Below are 21,356 nucleotides of genomic sequence, written 5' to 3' on the forward strand. Positions count from 1 at the left end.
GACTTCTGACCCTTCATCACCTAGCCCTACATATAGTTCGGATATTGCTCCATCTGAATATTTCTTGTTCCCCTAGCTCAACAAGTATTTGAAAGGAAACCGTTACAGCAGTGGTCTGGAGGTAGTAGCATATGTTCGTCGATGGTGGCAAGCGAAACCACCGAGATTCTTCGTTGACGGCATGCGTCGGCGTCAACTAATTCGGCGTTGGCAGCTCTGTGTAGCTCATGATGGTGATTATGTGGAAAATTAAATAGTACGATACGTAGCTGATAATCAAAGCTTTTTATTTTTCGCGTATTATGTTTGTGCTGTTTTTAAAAAAAGTTATAACAAAATGGTACTTATATATCAGCCCGCTTTTGTAATTGTGAGACAGTTCAGAATATAACTATATTACAGGAACGCTCTTTATGAAACTATGATAAAGCTTAGGCAAGAAATTGAGTAAAAACAATGTTCAAGCAAGTCGTGCACGGTCGTTAACCTCTCGCACTGTTTCATTGTTATCTTTTTAAGTGCCCCTCCCTCTCCCAACACGAACACCAACCCACGGTACCACCACCCCCTGAAAGGATAATGAAGGGGGATAATGACTTGCTTCGGAGATCTGTATACTTGAGTAAAATATAATGATTGTATTTTGATATGCTTTTATGTGACTTTTTAAAGCTTTCATATATGACCAAACCAACACCACTTTTCCAGGAGATATGATTTAAAATTATTTTAAAATTTAATAAGCGAATTGATAACACTAATATACCGAAGGTGACCGGCTTTTGTACACTGCTGTGAACTACAATTCTTCCGGATTTTCCTTTGGTTTCGTCATCATCAAGCATTTTGTTGTCAATCAGGGCGTGGAAACAGTTTTTCCATATTTGATTAACTCAGACATAAATAATACAAGATGCCTACGATTTCAGTGAAAAGAGACGACCTCTTTGAGGCACTTGGTCGGATCTATAGTAAGTCATTATTCAATATAAGTTTTCATAAGCATGATTTTTGTTTCTGCTCCGGCTGCACATTGCATTTTCATTTTTCAATTTCATTTTCTTTTTTTTTTTTACTTTTACTGAGTTGAGGCTGAGGGAGATATCCATGACCATGCATAACATTACTAGACCATTGCCACTTTTTTCGCTTTTTTGAATTGGCGGTTTAGTAGCAGTGGGAGTCAAATTGTGACCCACTCGCCCATAAGAAAGTTGTGACTGGAAATTGCTGTTCGCTTAGGCTTAGGACTAGGACTTAGGGAGGTTCAATTCAGTTAAAGATGCATAACTTCATTTTATAAAGAGGAATATCGCAGATATTTTGATTATCATTATTTTCGTCTTTCAGTTTTCTTTTAAATCGTGCCAAGTAACGAAAAATCCATCAAAAATTTCCCCCTTCTAAAAACGCAGTGGCTATTTTTACAGTCCCGTAAAGATGGTTCTCGGGGCTATTTTTACAGGGCTGTCATTTGGGGATAACGAAAATTGGTTATCCCCAGACACCTGTCTGGGGATAACGAAAGGCTGGGCTTTCATTATCCCCAGACACCTGTCTGGGGATAACCAAATTTCGTTATCCCCAGACACATATTTGCAACTCCGCTCTTTTACACAATTATCCACATTCCAGAATATGGAATGTTTCCGAAAGCACATCGAAATAAGAAAGTTAATAAAATACCTATCTATAAAAACATAAAATTAACCAACATTAAATCAGTTACTACATATACACAATATGCGTCGACTTCGAAGTGGGTGTCCGGTTTAGTCATCTGCCCTGGAACTTTTACCAGAATCGACGTTGTGGGTTCGAATCCTGGTTCCGCCACTTTTTTTTTTTGTTTTTTTTTTTTTAATTCCGTCTTCTTTTTACAGAACGTTGCAAGGGATAAATGTCCCATCCATCCATTCTCCCCCCCCCCCCCCCCCCCCACACACACACACACCTTTTTTTCTTTTTTTTATTTTGTGCGAGTCTATTATTTTCTTTTTTTTGTTTGACCTTTTGTTCCGTTTCTGAGCATGAATTTCTCAAAATTGTTTTTATTTTTAAAAAATATGTTGTTTGTTTTTTTCTCCTCTATCTGACCTTTGGTCGCTCTCTGAATATTTCTGTTTGTTAGCTTTTTAATTATATATCCTTTTTAGTCACTTTTTGAGATCGGAGTGGGGACAAATATGACAATTTGCTAGAAACTAGAAAGGAACTAAGAGAGAGAGAGAGAGAGAGTTTAAAAAAAAAAGAGGTGGGGGGGGAAGGATGGATGGGACATTTATCCCTTGCACCGTTCTGTAAAAAGAAGACGGAATGTAAAAAAGAAAAAAAAAAAAGTGGCGGAACCAGGATTTGATCCCGCAACGTCGATTCTGATAAAACTTCCAGGGCAGACAACTAAACCATTCGGCCATGACACCCACTTCGAAGTCGACGCATATTGTGTATATGTAGTAACAACTGATTTAATGTTGGTTGATTTTATGTTTTTATAAATATTTTATTAACTTTCCTTAATTCTTTTTTTTTTAACTCTCTCTCTCTCTCTCTCTCTCTCTCTCTCTCTCTCTCTCTCTCTCTCTCTCTCTCCTCTCTCTCCTCTCTCTCTCCTCTCTCTCTCTCTCTCTCTCCTCTTGGTTCCTTTCTAGTTTCTACCAAATTGTCATATTCGTCCCCACTCCAATCTAAAAAGAATATATAATTAAAAAGCAAACAAACAGAAATATTCAGAGAGCGACCAAATGATCAGATAGAGGAGAAAAAAAAAACAATAATTTATTTTTGCTAAAAACAATTTTTAGAAATTCATGCTCAGAAACGGAACGAAAGGCCAAACAAAAGGGGAAAAGAATAGACTCGCACAAAAAAAAAAAAAAAAAAAGTAGCCGAACCAGGATTCGAACCCACAATGTCGATTCTGGTAAAAGTTCCAGGGCAGACGACTAAACCATTCGGCCATGACACCCACGTCGAATTCGACGCATATTGTGTATATGTAGTAACAGCTGATTTAATGTTGGTTAATTTTATGTTTTTATAGATATTTTATTAACTTTCCCTATATCTATGTGCATTTGGAAACATTCCATATTCTGGAATGTGGATAATTGTTTAAAGGAGCGGAGTTTCCAATATATGTCTGGGGATAACGAATTTTGGTTATCCCCAGACAAGTGTCTGGGGATAATCGCAGCGCGGTCATAAACTGAAACTGCAACTAAGAAACCGCAAACTCCAACTCCATGGCCCATCTGATGCCAGAAAAATATGTCATGAGCCATGAGCGAACTAATTATATTATCACCTATGCCTATGCTCTGAATCTCAATGATATTATTATGTCTCAAGATGCACCCCTTGGCACTGGTGTCTGGGGATAACGAATTTTCATTATCCCCAGACACCTGTCTGGGGATAATCACAGCGTTTTTACAGTTCCGTAAAGATGGTTATCGTGGCTATTTTTACAGTCCCGTAAAGACGGTTCTGGTGGCTATTTTTATGGCGTTGCGGTGATAGATTTATAAATAGTAACAGATTGGATGAGTAGACGCCATTAGCTCTAAAACTCTCACTCACTTCGTTCAGGTGCGGCTAGTTAGCAGCCTCTCTCTCTCTCTCTCTCTCTCTCTCTCTCTCTCTCTCTCTCTCTCTCTCTCTCTCTCTCTCTCTCTCTCTCTCTCCCTCTCTCCCTCTTTTTTTCATTCTTTCTCTGTCTTTCTTTCTCTTTCTCTCTCTTCTCTCTTTCTTTTTACTTTCTCTTTTTTTCTATCTATCTCCCTCTTTCTTTCTTTCATTCTTTCCCAATCTCTTTCTTTCTCTATTTCTCCCCCCCCCCCCTCTCTCTCTCTCTCTCTCTCTCTCTCTCTCTCTCTCTCTCTCTCTCTCTCTCTCTCTCTCCCCCGGTCTTTCTACATTCTTTCTTTGTTTCTCTCTCTCACTCTTTCTTTCATTCTTTCTCTATCCCTTTCTTTCTTTCTTTCCCTATCTCTCATTTTCTCTCTCTCTATCTCTCTCTTTCTTTCATTCTTTCCCAATCTCTTTCTTTTTCTATCTCTTTCTCTCTCTCTCTCTCTCTCTCTCTCTCTCTCTCTCTCTCTCTCTCTCTTTTTTTCTCTCTCTCTCTCCCTCTCTCTCTCTCTCTCTCTTTCTCTCTCTCTCCCTCTCTCTCTCTCTCTCTCTTTTCCTTTCTCTTTTTCTCTATCTATCTCTTTCCCTAGTGGTACCTCAAAGCCTAGGCAGAGGGGTCTGACCACAAGGTGAACACCGCTTTGGCGGAGAACAATAAAACAACCTCCTAACTGGGAAGGGAGGAGCAATACAGCGACCACTCTTGTCTGGTTGGAACAAACACTGGGTCAATCGGTAAAGGAGTAGGAGCAACGTGATGGTGGTACCAAAGCAAAATGCCCTCTCCACCTCGGCGCCCCAATGAGGATCAGTCTTGGGTACCTCTATTCTTTTGGATCATGACCGCCCATGGTAGAGAATCATCATCATTATTTACTTTCTTTTTTTAAAAAAATATTATTCAAAAGGACAATATTTAAGCATGAGGTGTTTCGCAATGTGCATCTTTACCATGGGCATCCACATGGGGGGGGGGGGGGGGGGGTGAGGGTTCATTTGTCCACAATATGGTTGGGAGGTGGGGGGTTCTAAAATTATGGTCAAAATGTGTCCGGTTTGTGAACGGCCTCTTTTCTGAAATTGGATTCAAACCCACTCTCACGTGAGAAGACTGCACCCTGAATGTTAGACGTCTACATCTTTTAAAATTGTATAAACCGTTAGTCCTTCCTGACTGGTTATACTGGTAATGTATAAACAAAAGCCAACCTGTAAAGTATTATATCTTGTGGGGTGTCGACTCAAGCAGAAACTAAATATACTTTCAGTGTTTGATAATAGATCTATATTATGTATGTTTGACAGAAAAAATAATCAAGACATACAACCTAACCTGCCCACTGATGATAGAAAACGGGCTGTTCTGTACTGCAAACATAACTTTTGCAAAAAAAAAAAAAAAAATATATATATATATATATATAATATATATGTAATAAAAATGACAGTACCGTAAAAATCGCCAAGAGAATTGACTTTACATTAATCGTTTGTTAATTTTAGTTTTAGCTTTAGATCTAAATATGTTAAATGAAATTAATTTTGCTTTCATTCACCGCCTCTAGATCTGTACATCTAAATATCGGGAGAAATGATATGTGAAGTTTTGTGAATACTGCAAAAAGATGATAATCTATAACTATGCGGATAATTGAACAGAATCGCATCAACGCCGTAAAAATAGCCATGAGAACCGTCTTTACGGGACTGTAAAAATAGCCCCGAGAACCGTCTTTACGGGACTGTAAAAATAGTCCCGAGAACCATCTTTACGGGACTGTAAAAATAGCCCCGAGAACCATCTTTACGGGACTGTAAAAATAGCCCCGAGAACCATCTTTACGGGACTGTAAAAATAGCCACTGCGTTCTAAAAAATAGCTTCCACTCTTAAAACTAAAAGATGGGCATATGAACTGGATATATATTAATTGGAAAGATCTTACCTTTGTTAGGCTGTCAAACCTGTCTGGTCCACCAGTGAAGCTAATATGATCCACATTTGTACATGGTACTTGTTAAAATGGGGCTCCAAGAGCAATGTAAAATATAAAATTTTGAATTTTAAAAATATCAGGGGTAGTGGAATCTAAACTTTATAGAAGTAGAAGTTATGTCTTTATTTCCCTTTTGAAATGGTGGATATTTAAAATTATATACAGTTATCAATGGGAGATTAATAGGCACTTCTTTAAAAGAAAGTTACTTTACAAATTACAAGGTGACACTGACTGGGGATGTTTAGAAAATAAGAAATACCTATAGCCATGTCATTTTACCACTCCATTGTGATGTGATCCACCATCTTCAATTGAATTTTGTGTACTTCTCAACACATGGCTCCCTACCTCGCCAGATTGAGGTGGTTTCCTTTAAGTCACAGCGCCAATTGTTGTGAAAAGGCGTGCAACATATTTGTTGTGAATGCATCTGAAATCTGCCAAATTTTCTTTAGTCGCAGCACCAATTGTCGCGAATAGTTTTTAAGACCTTATTCACGATGGTATAAAATAAAATAATATCTCCACCAAAGTGGGGTTCTCCATTTAGAGATCTAAATGGACGTCACCACCTAATCTAAAACTAAGTGAGAATCTGCAAAATAAATACGAATATGTCAATGGGCATCTCCATAGCGCTGTTATGGGTATCTCCATACTACGCATGTTATGGGCATCTCAACAGCATAAATCTACTGGCTATCTCTGGCATGGGTCCCGGCACAAGAAATACCTTAAGTAAGCACACATACCTAGGTATAGACAATATCAATCTGTAGCAGGAGAAATAAGAGTCAGTATTCACCCATTCAAACGAGCAAAGAGAGAGAGACTGAATGCTTGCATTCACTTTTATAGCCAGTTCCAAGCTCACAAACACACAAGACTTACGTACCCACAGTGCTTCGTGGACATAAAACAGTTTACAACTACAACACAGCTGGGAACAACAAACCAGAACACACAACAAATATGCTCCCTACAATTGATATTAAAATAAAGAATACCACTATAATATTTCGACTCTATTGCCGTATTTACATTTTCAAACTTTTAATCTATATTTTTTTTTCTCAGCTGATGACGAATTTGATGAACTGTGCTTTCAGTATGGGCTGGAGCTTGATGAAATTGTGAGTATAATTTTTTAAGTTATTTATCTGTAATTATACGTCATATTGCCATCTAGTCTTCAATGGAGGATTTTCTCCTGTCATTTTCAGCGACATTCATAATCATCTTAATTGTATTTATCAGCTCTTAATTATGGCAAAATATATTGTAGTTGTTATTTCTTTTGTCCATGTTTTATTTCAACTTGGCTTTTTTGTGTTTTCTTTTTTTTAAATTTCTTTTTTCTTTCTTTTGTATTATATTATCAAGGTTGACAATTTTCAGTATATTTACTGAATTCAGAATGTTAAAATACCTCAGTATATTTTCCAATCCTGCTGAATGGAAAAAAGTAAATACCAAATGTCTTTTACTGGAGTTCAATGCTCAGATAGTAGCCTGTGGATGTGCTCGCATGAAAATACAGTAAATGTTTGCCTCCTGAATTGGCAACCCTGTATTATATATAAATTTTACTTTTTCTTACAGACCTCAGAAAAGGAGCAGATGGAAAAAGAGAAAGGCGTAGGCAAAGCTAAGGGAGCATCAGAAGTTATCGAATACAAAATTGAAATTCCTGCTAACAGGTATACAAACAAATTTTGATTAAAGCTTTTAAAAAAATATATAATTTAATAGCCTATGATGAGAAAATAAGTAATAGTAAACTGCTATATTCATGAATTAGCAAAAAATATTATTCTGTTTTTTAATCTCTACGATTTTATTGTTATTGTGTTTTATGTCGAAAGGATAATTAAAGGAAATTTTAAAAAATAAAAACTCGGTTTGAGTAAAATTTACTTGATTGTATTTAGATATTCTTTTACATGGTTTTTTAAAAAAATCTTTCAGATATGACTTGCTATGTTTGGAAGGACTTGTCCAAGGACTTCTTGTTTTCCTTGAAAAGTAAGACATATTTTGACTTGATTCACATCTTATATCTTTATAATGACATAAAAATATCCACTAATAAATGTGCTCAAAGTGCTGCTTTACAAAAGGGTCCCTGACCAACAGCAACACGTAACACGAGACATGATGCCTGTTAAGCAATAATACATTGCTTTTATTTTCTCAATGACAGTCTAATATCAGACCAACGCTTTTTTAACATCACTTTATGAACCTTATGCAAGAAATAAAGAAGAAGGGCTCATACAATTATGAATTATCGTCTGTTTCAGGCTTTGTTATACTCAAAATGGAATTAAGTGCATTCAACTTTTTTTGTTTTTAAAATTTTTAAAGCTTTTTGCAATATAAATTTAAAAAAAAATTATTATCAAACACAGGCAAAGGGCACCCAGGTTCAAAAGCATAAAACCACATCAGATACAACGTTTGAATATACACCCTTCGGTAAGTAATATGATCTGTGTTTGATGATGTTGTTCCTAACCTTACTCATAATTCAACTTATAATATTTTGGAAAGAAAATTAATATAATAAATTTACTCTTACAAAGAGAGTTTAACAATCCTATCCACTTTTGTCGCAATTTTTTTTTTTCATCACAAAATAAGAAATAACAATTTTGCATGCCTTGTTGAATTTTGCTGTTACTGGCACAGTGGTTCACTCATATATTCTATGGGCTATAAATTTGTTTTTTTTCTTAAATCACTTTTATGGGGTATGGTAGGTGTTGTGGATGAGAAATGACATTGTTGGAACATATTTGATGCATGACATCTGGAATCTTTTTTTCTTAGATCTCTAATACTTGTATTAGTATTATGTGATAGACGAACTAGAATCTTATCCTAATGGTTGCAAGCAATTGCTATTGTCTGATTAATGCTATAGAAACTGGGCTACTTCCTTTAAAGTTCCCAAAGGACATGAATGCAATATTCTTAATCAATGCATTTTACCATATTTGTGATTGCAATGTTTGTAGATTATAGTGTTGTACCAAAATTTCATCCCTACTTCCATGGAGCAAATTGTCCAATCTCATCCGAAAAGAAGTTGGAATCCTTCGAAGCCATAAGTCCCAGGAATCTGTTTCAGTAGCTTTAAATGGACTGTATCAATGCTATCTTTTGGATATGGTGCTAATCTTTTGAAAAGTACTTTCTGCAACATTTAACAGAGCCAGCTACCCAATCACTGGATGAACAGAGGAAATCTGTCTTGCGAAATGCTTTTCCTTAAGACATACCTTGGAGTTATCTAATCTCTGTCTCATCCCTCCTGACCGCTGTGAGGTGAATCTAAGACAGAAATTCTACACTATAATGACAGATAATCAACCTATGACAACTTTTATATATTCTTATTTTCTATTTTCACATCATTTCTCGACCAAATAGGAAGTTTATTTTACTGTGGAGTGCCATGAAACGTCTTTGAAACTTTAAAGCCCCCCCCCCCAAAAAAAAAAAAAAAAAACAAAGACATCATACTGAATGTGACGTACTGTGACTCATTTATTGGAAAAAAAAATAAAAAAAGAAAAGAAAAAAAAGCTGGAATCTAAAATCTCATCGTATTTGATTTTTCTTTTTTACTTTTTCAGACAGAACAAGTTAGACCACATGCAGTTGCAGCCGTACTTAGAAATATCAATTTAACTGAGGTATGTTTTTGTTTGCATACTCTTTTATTCTTCACATTTACTTATCTTAAACACGACTTCTTTTCTAAGGACCTCTCTTTCCTTCGTTTTTAAAAAAAATTCTTAAACACTCAATTATTGCATTTTTTTTTACAGGAGTTAGGAGTTTCATATTATTCACCCTTCTGGTTTTTGCTTTGAAATTGAATTCTCTACCACTTTTAGCTTTCTTTCTTGCCTTATGTTCACTTTGTTGTTATTTGATATAATTTGTTTCTCTTTTTTTTTTCATTCAAAACAGAGAAGTTATCTAAGTTTCATTGATTTGCAAGACAAGTTGCATCAAAATATTTGTCGGTGAGTATTAGGAAGAAAGCAGGCCATATTGTTTGTATGGTTCCATTGGTTTCATTAATGATTAATACAAAAGGTTAGATGTTGAAATTTTATAATGCAACTACTCATTGCTGACTATATTCAACAAAAACCTAAGAAGGAAATCAGTCATGTCTTGATGCATTAACATATAATTTATGAGTTGTAAGATATTTGTTTATTAAGCATGGGTCATTTTAAACAATATTTTTGTCCAGAATCTTTTGTTTGAAATATGAGACAATTTTGTGATGATAGATGTAATAGTAATACCAGGCTTTCTGATAGTTCACCAGACGTTATCAATTTTTTGTTTAACTCTGTGTTCTTTGTGATACAACTGTGCTCAAGTCAAAGAGAGTAAAAAGATATGATGCTGTCTGTTAAGCTGTTCTATAACCAAACTTAACTGCCACTTCAAGGGTTGTTCTGCTCTTAATCGCTTACAATTAGCTTGATGATAATATAGATACAAATGAAAATATTGGAAAGGCAATAATATTTCTCTGATAAATAATAACCTTTTCTGGATTAGTTGTTCATTATTGGAAATTCTATTATACATGGACTTTAAAATAGAGATGTCAGCATTTAAATTATTAAAGATATCTTGAATAATCATCTCTCCTTTTTCTTTCAGTAAGAGAAGTCTTGTGGCCATTGGCACTCATGATCTTGACACAATTGAGGGTCCATTCAGTTACGAGGCCCTTCCACCAGCAGATATTAAGTTCAAACCACTGGGACAGACTAAGGAGTATACAGCTGTGGAACTCATGCAGTTGTATTCGGTAAATAGATTTGTTTTGTTTAGTTTTTTTTTAGATTCACTGTATGGCAGATGTTGGTGGGGTCCCAGAAGCTATGTTGTCTTGTGGTATGGCACTCACTTTCGGATCGGAAGATCCTGGATTTGAGCCTTGTTCGGCGCATAGGTGTCCTTGGAAAAGGCTCTTTACTTACATTCTTTCACTGAACTCAGATGTAAGATGAGTACCTGACCATTAACATTGTTGTCTGTCTGAAAAATTGTAATAATGCCTCACATGCGTCATGTCTCGTTCTACATGTTGCTGTTGGTTAGGGAACCTTTGTAAAGCGCTTTGAGCATGTTTCCTGGATATTGCGCTGTATAAAAGCTCAAGTAGTTGGGGGTTTTTTTTTGTGTCTTTTTTTTTAATTGATAGAACACTCAACTCACATGCAAATAGACCATGTTTGAATCCAAGTCCAATGGATCTTTTAGAACTGACAGAAAGTATTTTCCGATTGCTCAAATGGTAACAAGTATGCGCTACTGTTTAATACTGCAGAAACCGTGATACTTTCCAGATCTGTGAGTTCTAATGGCTCTAAAGAACTACTTTTTGACAAGAAAATGTTTTATCAAACAAAGTTTTTCATATTTTAACAATTTTAGTCAATTTATGTGATGGAATAGAGATGAGGCTTTTTATTTTTCTTTTGTTGCCCATACATTTTTATAAATCATTTTCCCTATTTATATGTTTTACCATTCATAAGATGCACGTGAACAGGCTTCTGTTACTGTGCACTTTTCTTGGAAAGGCTATAATCCTTGAGCATTTATACGGTACAATAACTGTTTCATGTGCTTAAAGCACGTAACAAGGGGTCCCTAGGCAACAGCAACACTTAACATGTAGCATGAGACTTGGCCCCTGTTAGGAAAGAAAGAGAATCTTGCATTGACTCCATTGAAAAATCTGTTTTATACATTAAGAATAGTTTTTATTTTTGCCAAATCATGAAAAACTGCTTTTCCTTCAGTGTTATGCGTCTAGAACCCTTACACTGAAAGGGGTGTATGGTGCAATATAAATGTTTATTATTATTGTTGTTGTTATTATTATTAGTAGGCGTAGTAGTAGTTGTAGTTGTAGTAGTAGTAGTAATGCTCAATGCTTGCAGATCTGCCATGTGTATTTCAGTAAAAAAACAAAAACAAAAACAAACAAAAGAGACTTGAGCTTTTATATAGCGCAATATCCACTAAAAGTGCTCAAAAGTGCTTTACAAGGGGTCCCTGACCAACAGCAATATGTAACATATAGAACGAGACATGACGCCTGTTTGGCAAAATTGCAATTTCTTCTGGCAGAGACAACTCTGTTAATAGCCATGTACTCATTTTACACCTGAGTACGGTGAGAGAATGTGAGTAAGGACTCACTATACGCTGAGCAAGGCTGAAACCCAGGACCTTCTGATCCGAAAGCAAGTATCATACCACTAGACCACATAACCGCACAATCTTTCCTCTCACTGTTTCACATGACTCAAGAGTTTAAGCTCACATCAGTGTTTGGTCCTTGATGATCGATCAGTAAATATCAGTATGTTGTTGATTTTATTTATATATATAAATATACATATATATAATATTATATGGTTTTGTTGAAACTCATTTTTAGATAAAAAATATGTAATACGGAAATTTTCAATTCTTTGATTTCCAGGGTGAAAGTCACCTGAAGCAATATCTCCCCATCATAAGAGACAAGCCAGTCTATCCTGTCATTTATGACAAGAACAGAGTTGTTTTATCAATGCCTCCTATCATTAATGGTAAGATTTTGTTTGTTTGATTTATTTATTTTATTTTTTTTTTAATTTGTTTTACTCTCAATCAGAATGTATGGAAACAGGAATAATTTATTTACTTTTACAATATAAGTTTTTTAATGGTCATATCCTACTTAAATCATGTCTAGCAATTTCCTGTGAAAAATGTTGAGCAATTTCTTGAGAGGTTTATTTAATGAATATGATCAATCATCAAAGACCAAACACTGATGTGAGCTTAAACTCTTGAGTCCATGTGACACAGTGAGGGGAAAGATTGTCTGATGAAGTGAACAACAACAAGATAGATGACAGTGACAGCCTCAATAAGTATGAATCTGAACAATGCTACACTTTCAGCAAAATACACACCAAAATCAGTATTATGTATATGAGATTTGAAGGATTTGGAATTGAGACATCTTGATATGTTTGTGAATTTGATTATAAACAGAAAAACATCTATAATTGATCATAATGTATCTAAAATATAAGATAGAACAGGAAGAAGGAGATATCAACAAGCTGGAATGTCTGCAACCATATGCAAATTTTACCATGAATATGTTGCTTTTGCCTCAATAGCACATATTAAAAGGGAAAATGAATTTTCATGTTTTTCAGTTGAAGTTAAAAATTTTGAGGGGATTAATTTGGGTAAATGCTTCGCAAGGAGCCAAGAGGCATAAAAGAAGAAGAAGAATTTGGGTAAATAACGACATAGCCGTGAAGTTTATATTATTTTTACCTTCAATTGAATATTATTTATCATCAGGTGAGCACTCTAAGATAAGTTCCAAAACCAGAAATATCTTTATTGAATGCACGGCCACAGACTTGACAAAGGCCAAGATTGTGTTGGATACAATTGTTACTATGTTCTCTGTCTATTGTGATGAACCGTTCACGTAAGTCCTATATCAATGGTTTAAAACATTTCTTGGTGTTTATCAAGAAGTATTTTCAGATCTTTTATCTGAAACTTTATCAAAATTTTATAACTTAGCAATTTTACAATACAGAAAGGATGAAATATGGAATTGTTTACTTTTTAGTTTTTATTAATTATGTTTTGTGAATTGATAATTAAGTTTTAAAATGTAGTTTTAGGCTCATTTGAATTGATGAGGAGTATTGTAGGGTTATGTGGTCCGGTGATGATCCAAAACTTGTGACATGTTGGTTCCTGGTTTCAAGTTCCTATGTGAGCTGCGCAAAGGTTATTGTTAGTCTTTGGAAAAGGCTCTTCACCCACATTTTTGCAACCTACTCTGGTGCATGATGGGTACTGAACCAGTAAGAGTTGTCTATAAAAAAAAAGATATTGACCTTATGGCATCATTCTACATGTTATAAGTGTTAATTTTGTCATGGAGCCACTTTAAGTACATTTAGTAGATATTGCGCTGCATAAAATCTCAAGTGTATGGCCTTTAGCTTCATGTTGTTAAAATGTGTTGTTACATATAGTTTGTTTAAAAAATGTAACTTTAATTTCTTTTAGTGTTGAAGCTGCAGAAGTGGTCCAGCCAGACGGCTCTGTCGTCGTTTATCCTGTAAGTTGATATCATCTTCTATCATTTTGATTGTTGATGTTTTTAACACTTCACTAATAGAGGATATGTACCCAGATTATTAGCATTTATTTTTTTTTTTGGTATTTAATGGGTTTATTTAAGAGAATGTTAGCCTTTTCTTGCTTTTGGAATAAATTTTTATATTCCTTATTTTTTAAATCTGAAGTGAAAAAGAGCTCAAGTGAGTTTTAATTGTAAAAAAAAAACAAAGATAGTTAGAGGTTTAATTTGATTCTATGTTTCTTTTCTAATTTCAACTTTTTAAGGAGCTGCCTTACAGAAAAGAGACAGTGTCTGCAGAACTGATAAGCAAACAAGTTGGAGCCAAGTAAGTGAAAAGTACAATTTAGCCTGATTTTGTATAGTCAAAATATCTAACAGACAAAGATGGATTTAGTCATCCTCATATCTGACATCAAATCTTACTGTGTACACGTGTGTATATGAAATTCCCTGTCTGATAATATCAGAGTCATTAATTGCCAAATGGAATTCAACCAAAAATTAGACAAGATCATAATGAAAGCTTAGCCATATCCATCTGTCCTCACCAGACTCAGACTCACAGTCGCAGTTATCTTTGGCCGGCTGCATAAAGTTGCGAATTGTATGATTGAAGTTGAAGTTTCCACTAATTGATTCACGGGAGCCCAATTTGCAAAGACAGTGTTGGTCTACAGTTACAAAATTATTGTAGATATTATTACTTTTTCTGAAATTTACTGTCGTTGTAAAGGAGTTAACTTCAAATGTATTAAATCTAAAGTTGATGTTTGAGTCATATTAATATTATGACTCTTGTGAAAGTATGTCTGTGTGTGTGTGTTGGGGGGGGGGGGGGGTATGTGTTTGTGTGTGTGCATTTGTGTGACAATGAGCAAATATTCTTATTTTTATGGCTTTTGTGTCCTGTTCTTTTGTTAGGCTTTTAACTTCCATCTCTTTGCATATGTGAGTTATAATCTGATGATGGACAGCTGTAGTGATAGTATGCTAGATCAAAAGGACAGAAGACAAGGTATGTTTCACCATTAGAAATAAAAATTAATTCATTTTTTTTCCTGGGAAAATAAATTTTAGCTTTGTGAAGCACATGGAGCGTAATCAAAACCATGTTTTGGATTTACATTCGTATCCATTTTATTTAGGATCTTCTGGTTAAATCGATATTTTTTATTAAACGAAATTCCTTCTTTCAGATTGACAGCAGACACTATGGCTAGACTTTTAACTAAGATGTGTCTAGAGAGTGAAGTGTTGACAGACGGCGACAATCTCAGTGTTGAGATTCCACCCACTCGTTCAGATATCCTTTTGTATAATAATCGGGGATGGAACTTCTTTCAGTGTTTCTCTACTTTAAATTATTTTTTTTTTAATGTCTTCAATTTTCAATATATATTGAAATGGAAAAATTATCATTGTAAAAGCTTTAAGTCATTTTAATTCTGTTTCAAAGATAGGTTCCATTGTTTGGTTAATTAACTAATCTTAATCATCAACTATATAATGGTTAAACAACCATTCTTTTTTTGTAATAGATTTGCCACTTTATTTATCAACAGCTTTCAAGTGATTTTTCTCCAAAATCAATTTCTTAAGTATAGCCCTATATTTTCTCTTTTTTCTTTTTGGTGAAGTAAAAAGTAACAGCAGCAATAGTTTGTTTTTTTTAATTAGCATACAGACTTAGAAATGTTTTAATTACCAAAATATCGCAGCCACTCCCCCATAGCAACCACATTTCTTTTGAGCTCCTGTCTTGGCCAGATTTGATTGTATTTGCTTGCCATTAGAATTCAGCTTCCTTAACCCTAATTCACATGTTCTCCATCCTTGTGATATTATGGAAGATGTAGCTATTGCCTATGGATTTGATAACATCAAGAAAACTGTTCCCAACACAAACACCATAGCTGAACAGGTATGATGACTTGTCTTCCTTTCAATGGCTTAGTGGGGAACAATGCATGGGAATATTACATTTCAAATTCTATTTCGATATCTACCTTCAGCTAGAATTCTCAAAACAAATAATAACAATGTGGCTTCGTGGCTCAGCAGTTTAAAGTGTCTTGTCTTGTAACAAAGTCAAGCTTTGATGATTGTGGTCAGTGACTGGATGTGTGACAATGGGTGCATAATTCTCGTTCCATTCATTGCCCCTCTACATTCAGGTATAAATGATAATCTAGCTAAATGTAGTGAGATGTTTTAAGAGTGATATTGGATAAAGAGCGCATAATAAGTTATAAGTGTACTGCATGAATTAGAATTTTTTTCCTCTCCTGGCCTGGGGGAATCAAACATTGCCAAGCACATTGAAAACGTAGACCTTTTAGCATGGCACTCCCCTTTTGGCCTCTTATTAAACCCTTTTATGGAATGACCGAAAAGGCTTTTAAAATAATCTTCTAGTGCCATAATTTCTCAAGTAATTTTTGGTTTTTGATATTTCCAAAGAGGAGTAAGTAAATGTCTGGTTGATTTCTTCAAATATTGGAGTCGGTAGCTTAAAATAGTTTACTCTTGATAATTTTGATTTCATACTCCACGTTATATCATTATTGTACTCCATATAGAAGAGACTTTTGTTTCTTTTTAATTTTTAAGGATATTTTAAATGATAATATAGATAATATAATGTAATATAATGTAATGTTTTTTAAAAACATTTTTGACACATTGTTCAATTTTGAGATACATTATTATTTCATCCCAACAGTTCCCGTTGAACAAATTGTCAGATTTGCTAAGAAGAGAAATTGCATCTTGTGGCTTCACAGAAGTTCTCACTTTTGCACTGGTAAGAGTTTTTGATAAGAGCTGATTAAATCCTGAGGTAAAATTGAAAAATGATTTTGGCCAAGTTCTAAAAAGCATCAGATGGTGTAGCACTTAGAGCTTTTTCAGCTAATTAAAACATTTTAAGTAATTTTGTATAATAATTTTGTTTGTGTGTTTGTTTTTATTTTCCATTTTTATAAAGTAAATGATAAAAAAAAAAAATGGAGATGACTTACCCACGCTCTTGTTTAAATTGAACCTTTTGAAAGTGTTGAAAAATGGTACAAATTTATCCTAGAAAAATTTAGAGCAAAAAGAAAAAGGTGGCTTTATATTGATCACTGGAAATATGAATATCTAAGTTTGTGCTTTATAGTATAGCATTATTGTCTACAATGTTAACATCAGGGAAATCATATGTGATGGTTTAAAATTTTGAAGACATAGTTAAGGGTGAGATTTCCGAGTGGAACAAGGCTGATAGCCAGAGAGGATAAGGTTTAAGTTTAAGCCCATTCTCTTCATTTATTTTTTTCTCGTGTGATCCCAAAGATTCAGATTGAGTGTTTACATCTGTTAATAATATGAACATATTTCAAGTCTTGTTTATTTATATCATTACCCTACTGTTAGGAGCTTCTTAAATTATTAAAAACGAAGAAACCGTAATGTGACTACATTGGTCTATTGCTTTGGTGAAATATTTTTTGATATCCAATGATTCGAAGCATAGCAAAAACAAATTGTTTTTTTACAGTGTTAAGATCATTTATTGTCTTCTTTAATGCAGTGTTCAAGATCAGATGTGTCTGATAAACTGGGGAAAGACATTAAAGATATTAAAGCTGTGCACATATCCAACCCAAAAACAGCCGAATTTCAGGTATGATTAATTTTTTTTTTTTTTTTTTTTAAATATTCTCTATCATATAAAGGAAATGACATTTTTTAATCCTTTCCAATTCAATATGCTAATAACAAGTGCTGCTTAAACTTTTCAAAATTATAAAATCATTTTTAGATATTATAATTTTTCCCCCAAAAAGTTCTATGTAAATCAAACATGTGTACCATTGATGAGTCAGAATAAAGAAAATAAATCAGTCTTTTGTTTCATTTTAATTAGTGATTATCTGTAAAATATTTTCATGTTTTCTTAATCAGGTTGCCAGGACAACGTTACTACCAGGAGTCTTAAAGACTATTTACTACAACAAGCGCATGCCCTTGCCCCTTAAACTCTTTGAGGTGTCAGATGTAATTTATCAGGACCCATCCAAGGATGTGGGATCTCGCAATGAACGCCGTATCTGTGCTGTCAACTACAACAAGTCGTCAGACTTTGAAATCATCCACGGCCTCTTGGACAGGCTGATGCAGGTGCTGGAGGTCCCTTTGGGCGGTGCTGATGGATATTGTATCAAGGCCAAAGATGGTAAGTGCTTAAATTAGACACGTCATATTTGTTTGTGACGTATAAAGTGAAAAGTTGAGTGCAGGATGAGGAAACTGTTCAAACTCTGATTGGTAAAAATACTGTAATGAAAAGTAATAAGAACAATAAATCTCTAGAGTGCCCAATATATGCAGATCTTCACACATTAAGGCTCATGGAGTCGGAATTAATCCTACTTTCTTTGTTTAATGGACAGCAATTGTTTGCTGCCCCACTTTGGATAGGTTGCTAGTATATGGCAAAGTACTTTCAATATGGGTCTAACAGACCAACCTACACTAATACTGCTAGCTGGACAGATGGGTCAGAAACAAATGTTAACTATATCTATAATCCCCTTTTCTTGTTGGTTGACTGTCAACTATTTGAGCTTATATTATATGAATTATATGTTATAAAAGGGAATGGAATCTTCAATTTAATTTACGAAGACAGATGATGTGAACTTTTCCTGTTTCACTTTATCAACAAAACACAACGAATGAGTCACTAAAGACATCTAGAAACCTGAAACATAAATATCTATTTTTTTAAAAATAATAATAACAAACATTTTCTTTAAAAAGTATGCAAATAAGTACCTTGTAATGATTTTACGGAAGGATAATCTTATAGAAGAATTTCCCTTTTTCTATAACACTATTCTTTAGCAAAAATCCATAAATTTGTTTTAAATTTCTTTCATGGTCCAAAGACATGTTTGATTAGGAACTTATTACATCAACAATTTTTTTTTTTTAGATTTCAGTTGATTTTTAAAATTTTTAAATGTATATGGCGGTGCAGCAGCATCTAGATTTAAATGCCTCAATGGAAATTAATTTTTAATTTTTTTTTCATTTCAAATTGCTTTTCTCAGATCCCACCTTCTTTCCTGGAAGATGTGCCCAAATTATTGCCCATGACCAGGTTATAGGTCAACTGGGTGTCCTTCACCCCAATGTTATAAGTCAATTTGACCTCAACATGCCCTGCTCTGCTCTGGAGATCACCATAGAGCCATTCTTATAGTTATAGCTTTTTCTATTATGAATGTCTTTGTTTGAATGTCGAGTTTTCTCTTTAAACTTTTAGTAAATCATTTTCACCCATTTTTTTTCAATGACAATTAATAAAAATGAATATTTGGTTAATGCTAGGAAGCTTTGTATGTTTATAAATTAACTTTTTCATATAAAGAGGAAAATGCTCACAGGTAATGTCAGCCGCAAATGATATGGTATGTGATATTTTGACTGTAGTGATAGTAATGATCGTATTAAAGATATATTTTTCTCGAGAATAAATTAGAAAATAATAAAAAAGATAACTTTTATTCTTCATCTCTGGGAAATATTTTTAAGGGTCTAATTTTCAAAATCAAAGTCAAAATTCCTTTTATTCATCCCAAAGGGGAAATTTGTCTTTGAAGTCTATTCCAAGGGAAGACTGGAATAACTCAGATGTCAGTTGCAGTGCAGCACCGCAAAATGAGCTAGGGTGAGGTGACTTGCTCAAGGCCACACAGCGCAGCAGGTAAATCGAACTTGGTACTTTTTGGGTACAAAGCAAAGACGTACCACTGAGCTACGCTGCTAAGGTAGCCCAGACATTTGCCATATAACAGCGCAGAAGGCAAAAGAAATCAGCAGGCCAAAGCAGACATGGTGAAGGAGAGTGGGAGGAGACCAGAAGGTGAACAAGTCTTGGGGTTTTCTGTGTTGACTAGCCTGTGACAGAAATAATATGGAGGTCCTTCATTGTGGACCTACATGTAAGTAAAGTGAGGCTCTAACCCAAACTTAGTGTTAGTTCACTGCCTTATCAACTAAGCTGTCTCCCCTGGCTTCAGATTAAAGCATTTGGATTAAATTATCTCAACCATTTTTTTTTTCAGTCGAATACAATTGCAAGAAAGATAGCATGGTCATGAGTTGTCTGATCGCAGAATTTAGATTTCCACCAAAATTTACTTCACTTATTCGTTTTTGAAATAAAACTTTAGTGATTTTCAGTCCTCTGACAGACCAACTCATAACGCTTATAGTTTGGGTAGAGAGTTTTCTTTGTCATAAGCCCCTTATTATAATGATAGAATATTAGTTGGTAAGATAACAGTCTCTCATTGACTCAATTACTATTTCGTATATAAACAAGGGATTTTTTAAAAATATATAAATAAAAAATCAATAAATTGTGATTTTATCCTTGTTTCTTTTCTCATGTTAAGTTTTATTATGAAGAAATATTGTATTGTATAATAATTTTTTTTAATTATTATTTTTTTTTATTGCTTTCATGTTTCAACCACATCTGGTTTTACTTAATTTATTAGTTTTTTTCATAATAAATTATTTTCCAAAAAGGAACTTGTTGTTTTTCTTGTAACTTCAACTGAATAGGGTTACATTTTGAAGTGGCATTGCTTGGTTATCTCCAAATCAGTTGAAGGATATCGAATGATGAAAGAAAATTTGGTAGCCATTGCATTTCCAGAAGAAAAAAAATAGAAATGACTTATTGTATGAATATAGTCATTAAAAAAAAACAACATTCTGGCACTTCAGATCATCAAATTTTGTTGAATTATTTATTCCTTTTTTGCACAGAACTTTCCCCCATGATCTAATTGTTGATAACAATAGATGGAATTCCCCTTAAGCTGTAGAAATGTAATCTTCTTAAGCCGATTACAGCTACAATGGTCCACACCTTTGCGGTCTCTTATATCTCCATATTAGCTGTCCTTTCTTTGTGGCCTTGTAATGGAATATCATTTGATTTACCCATTCACTCATATTGAGTTGTTTTGAGAGAGAAAAAAAACCCATATACACTCGATTATGATTTCCTCGAACTCATTCGAATGTCCCAATTTTTTCCTTATTAGCCTTTGTTCTCATTCCATTCTTTCCTTGAACTAATTTTTACACTCGAACAGAATTTCCTCAAATAATTTCACCCAGCCCAATGTAAAAAAAAAATTTAATTAAATAAAGGTTTTTTAATGCACCCAGTGATTTTGACTACTGATGATTTACTGTGCCACTGACAGTTACATATGTGTGTTTCGTGTGTATCTATCTTCACAACAGGTATGTAACATCATGATACACACGCAGAAACACAGAGCCACTCACAAACTCCATAGCTGTTTCGCATATGAAGAATGTGGACCGATGTAGAATCTATTAGCACGGGCCAACATCCCCTGCCTGTAGAAGAATCCAAACTCCTGCATAGCTCCAGAATTAGAGGATCCAGAACTAGGTATCACAAATTAT

The 21,356-nt window shown here is 34.3% G+C and overlaps 1 protein-coding gene across 1 annotated transcript; it reads left to right on the forward strand.

The window, feature by feature from the left end:
* Nucleotides 1–796: 796 nt before the first annotated feature.
* LOC144970808 (phenylalanine--tRNA ligase beta subunit-like) lies at nt 797–20,437 on the forward strand. Its single transcript, XM_078910830.1, has 18 exons — nt 797–971; nt 6,710–6,765; nt 7,235–7,332; nt 7,601–7,657; nt 8,044–8,110; nt 9,274–9,333; nt 9,614–9,669; nt 10,328–10,478; nt 12,168–12,276; nt 13,049–13,181; nt 13,778–13,829; nt 14,117–14,178; nt 15,050–15,156; nt 15,674–15,774; nt 16,576–16,656; nt 17,428–17,520; nt 17,802–18,072; nt 18,953–20,437. Exons 1-18 carry the CDS (start codon nt 914–916, stop codon nt 19,102–19,104), a joined length of 1,764 nt encoding a protein of 587 aa, XP_078766956.1. The 5' UTR covers nt 797–913; the 3' UTR covers nt 19,105–20,437.
* The last annotated feature ends 919 nt before the right edge of the window (nt 20,438–21,356 follow it).

The sequence above is a fragment of the Berghia stephanieae genome, chromosome 4, assembly GCF_034508935.2.
Source record: "Berghia stephanieae isolate SIO BIC M18660-M18661 chromosome 4, UCSD_Bste_1.3, whole genome shotgun sequence".
NCBI classification, from domain to species: Eukaryota; Metazoa; Mollusca; class Gastropoda; order Nudibranchia; family Aeolidiidae; genus Berghia; species Berghia stephanieae.

Coding starts and splice junctions, on each gene's coding strand:
- LOC144970808 (XM_078910830.1), top strand. CDS start 914: ATGCCTACGATTTCAGTGAAAAGAGACGACCTCTTTGAGGCACTTGGT. Junction 12,277..13,048: donor AATGCCTCCTATCATTAATG/GTAAGATTTTGT, acceptor ATTTATCATCAG/GTGAGCACTCTAAGATAAGT. Junction 15,775..16,575: donor CAAACACCATAGCTGAACAG/GTATGATGACTT, acceptor TCATCCCAACAG/TTCCCGTTGAACAAATTGTC.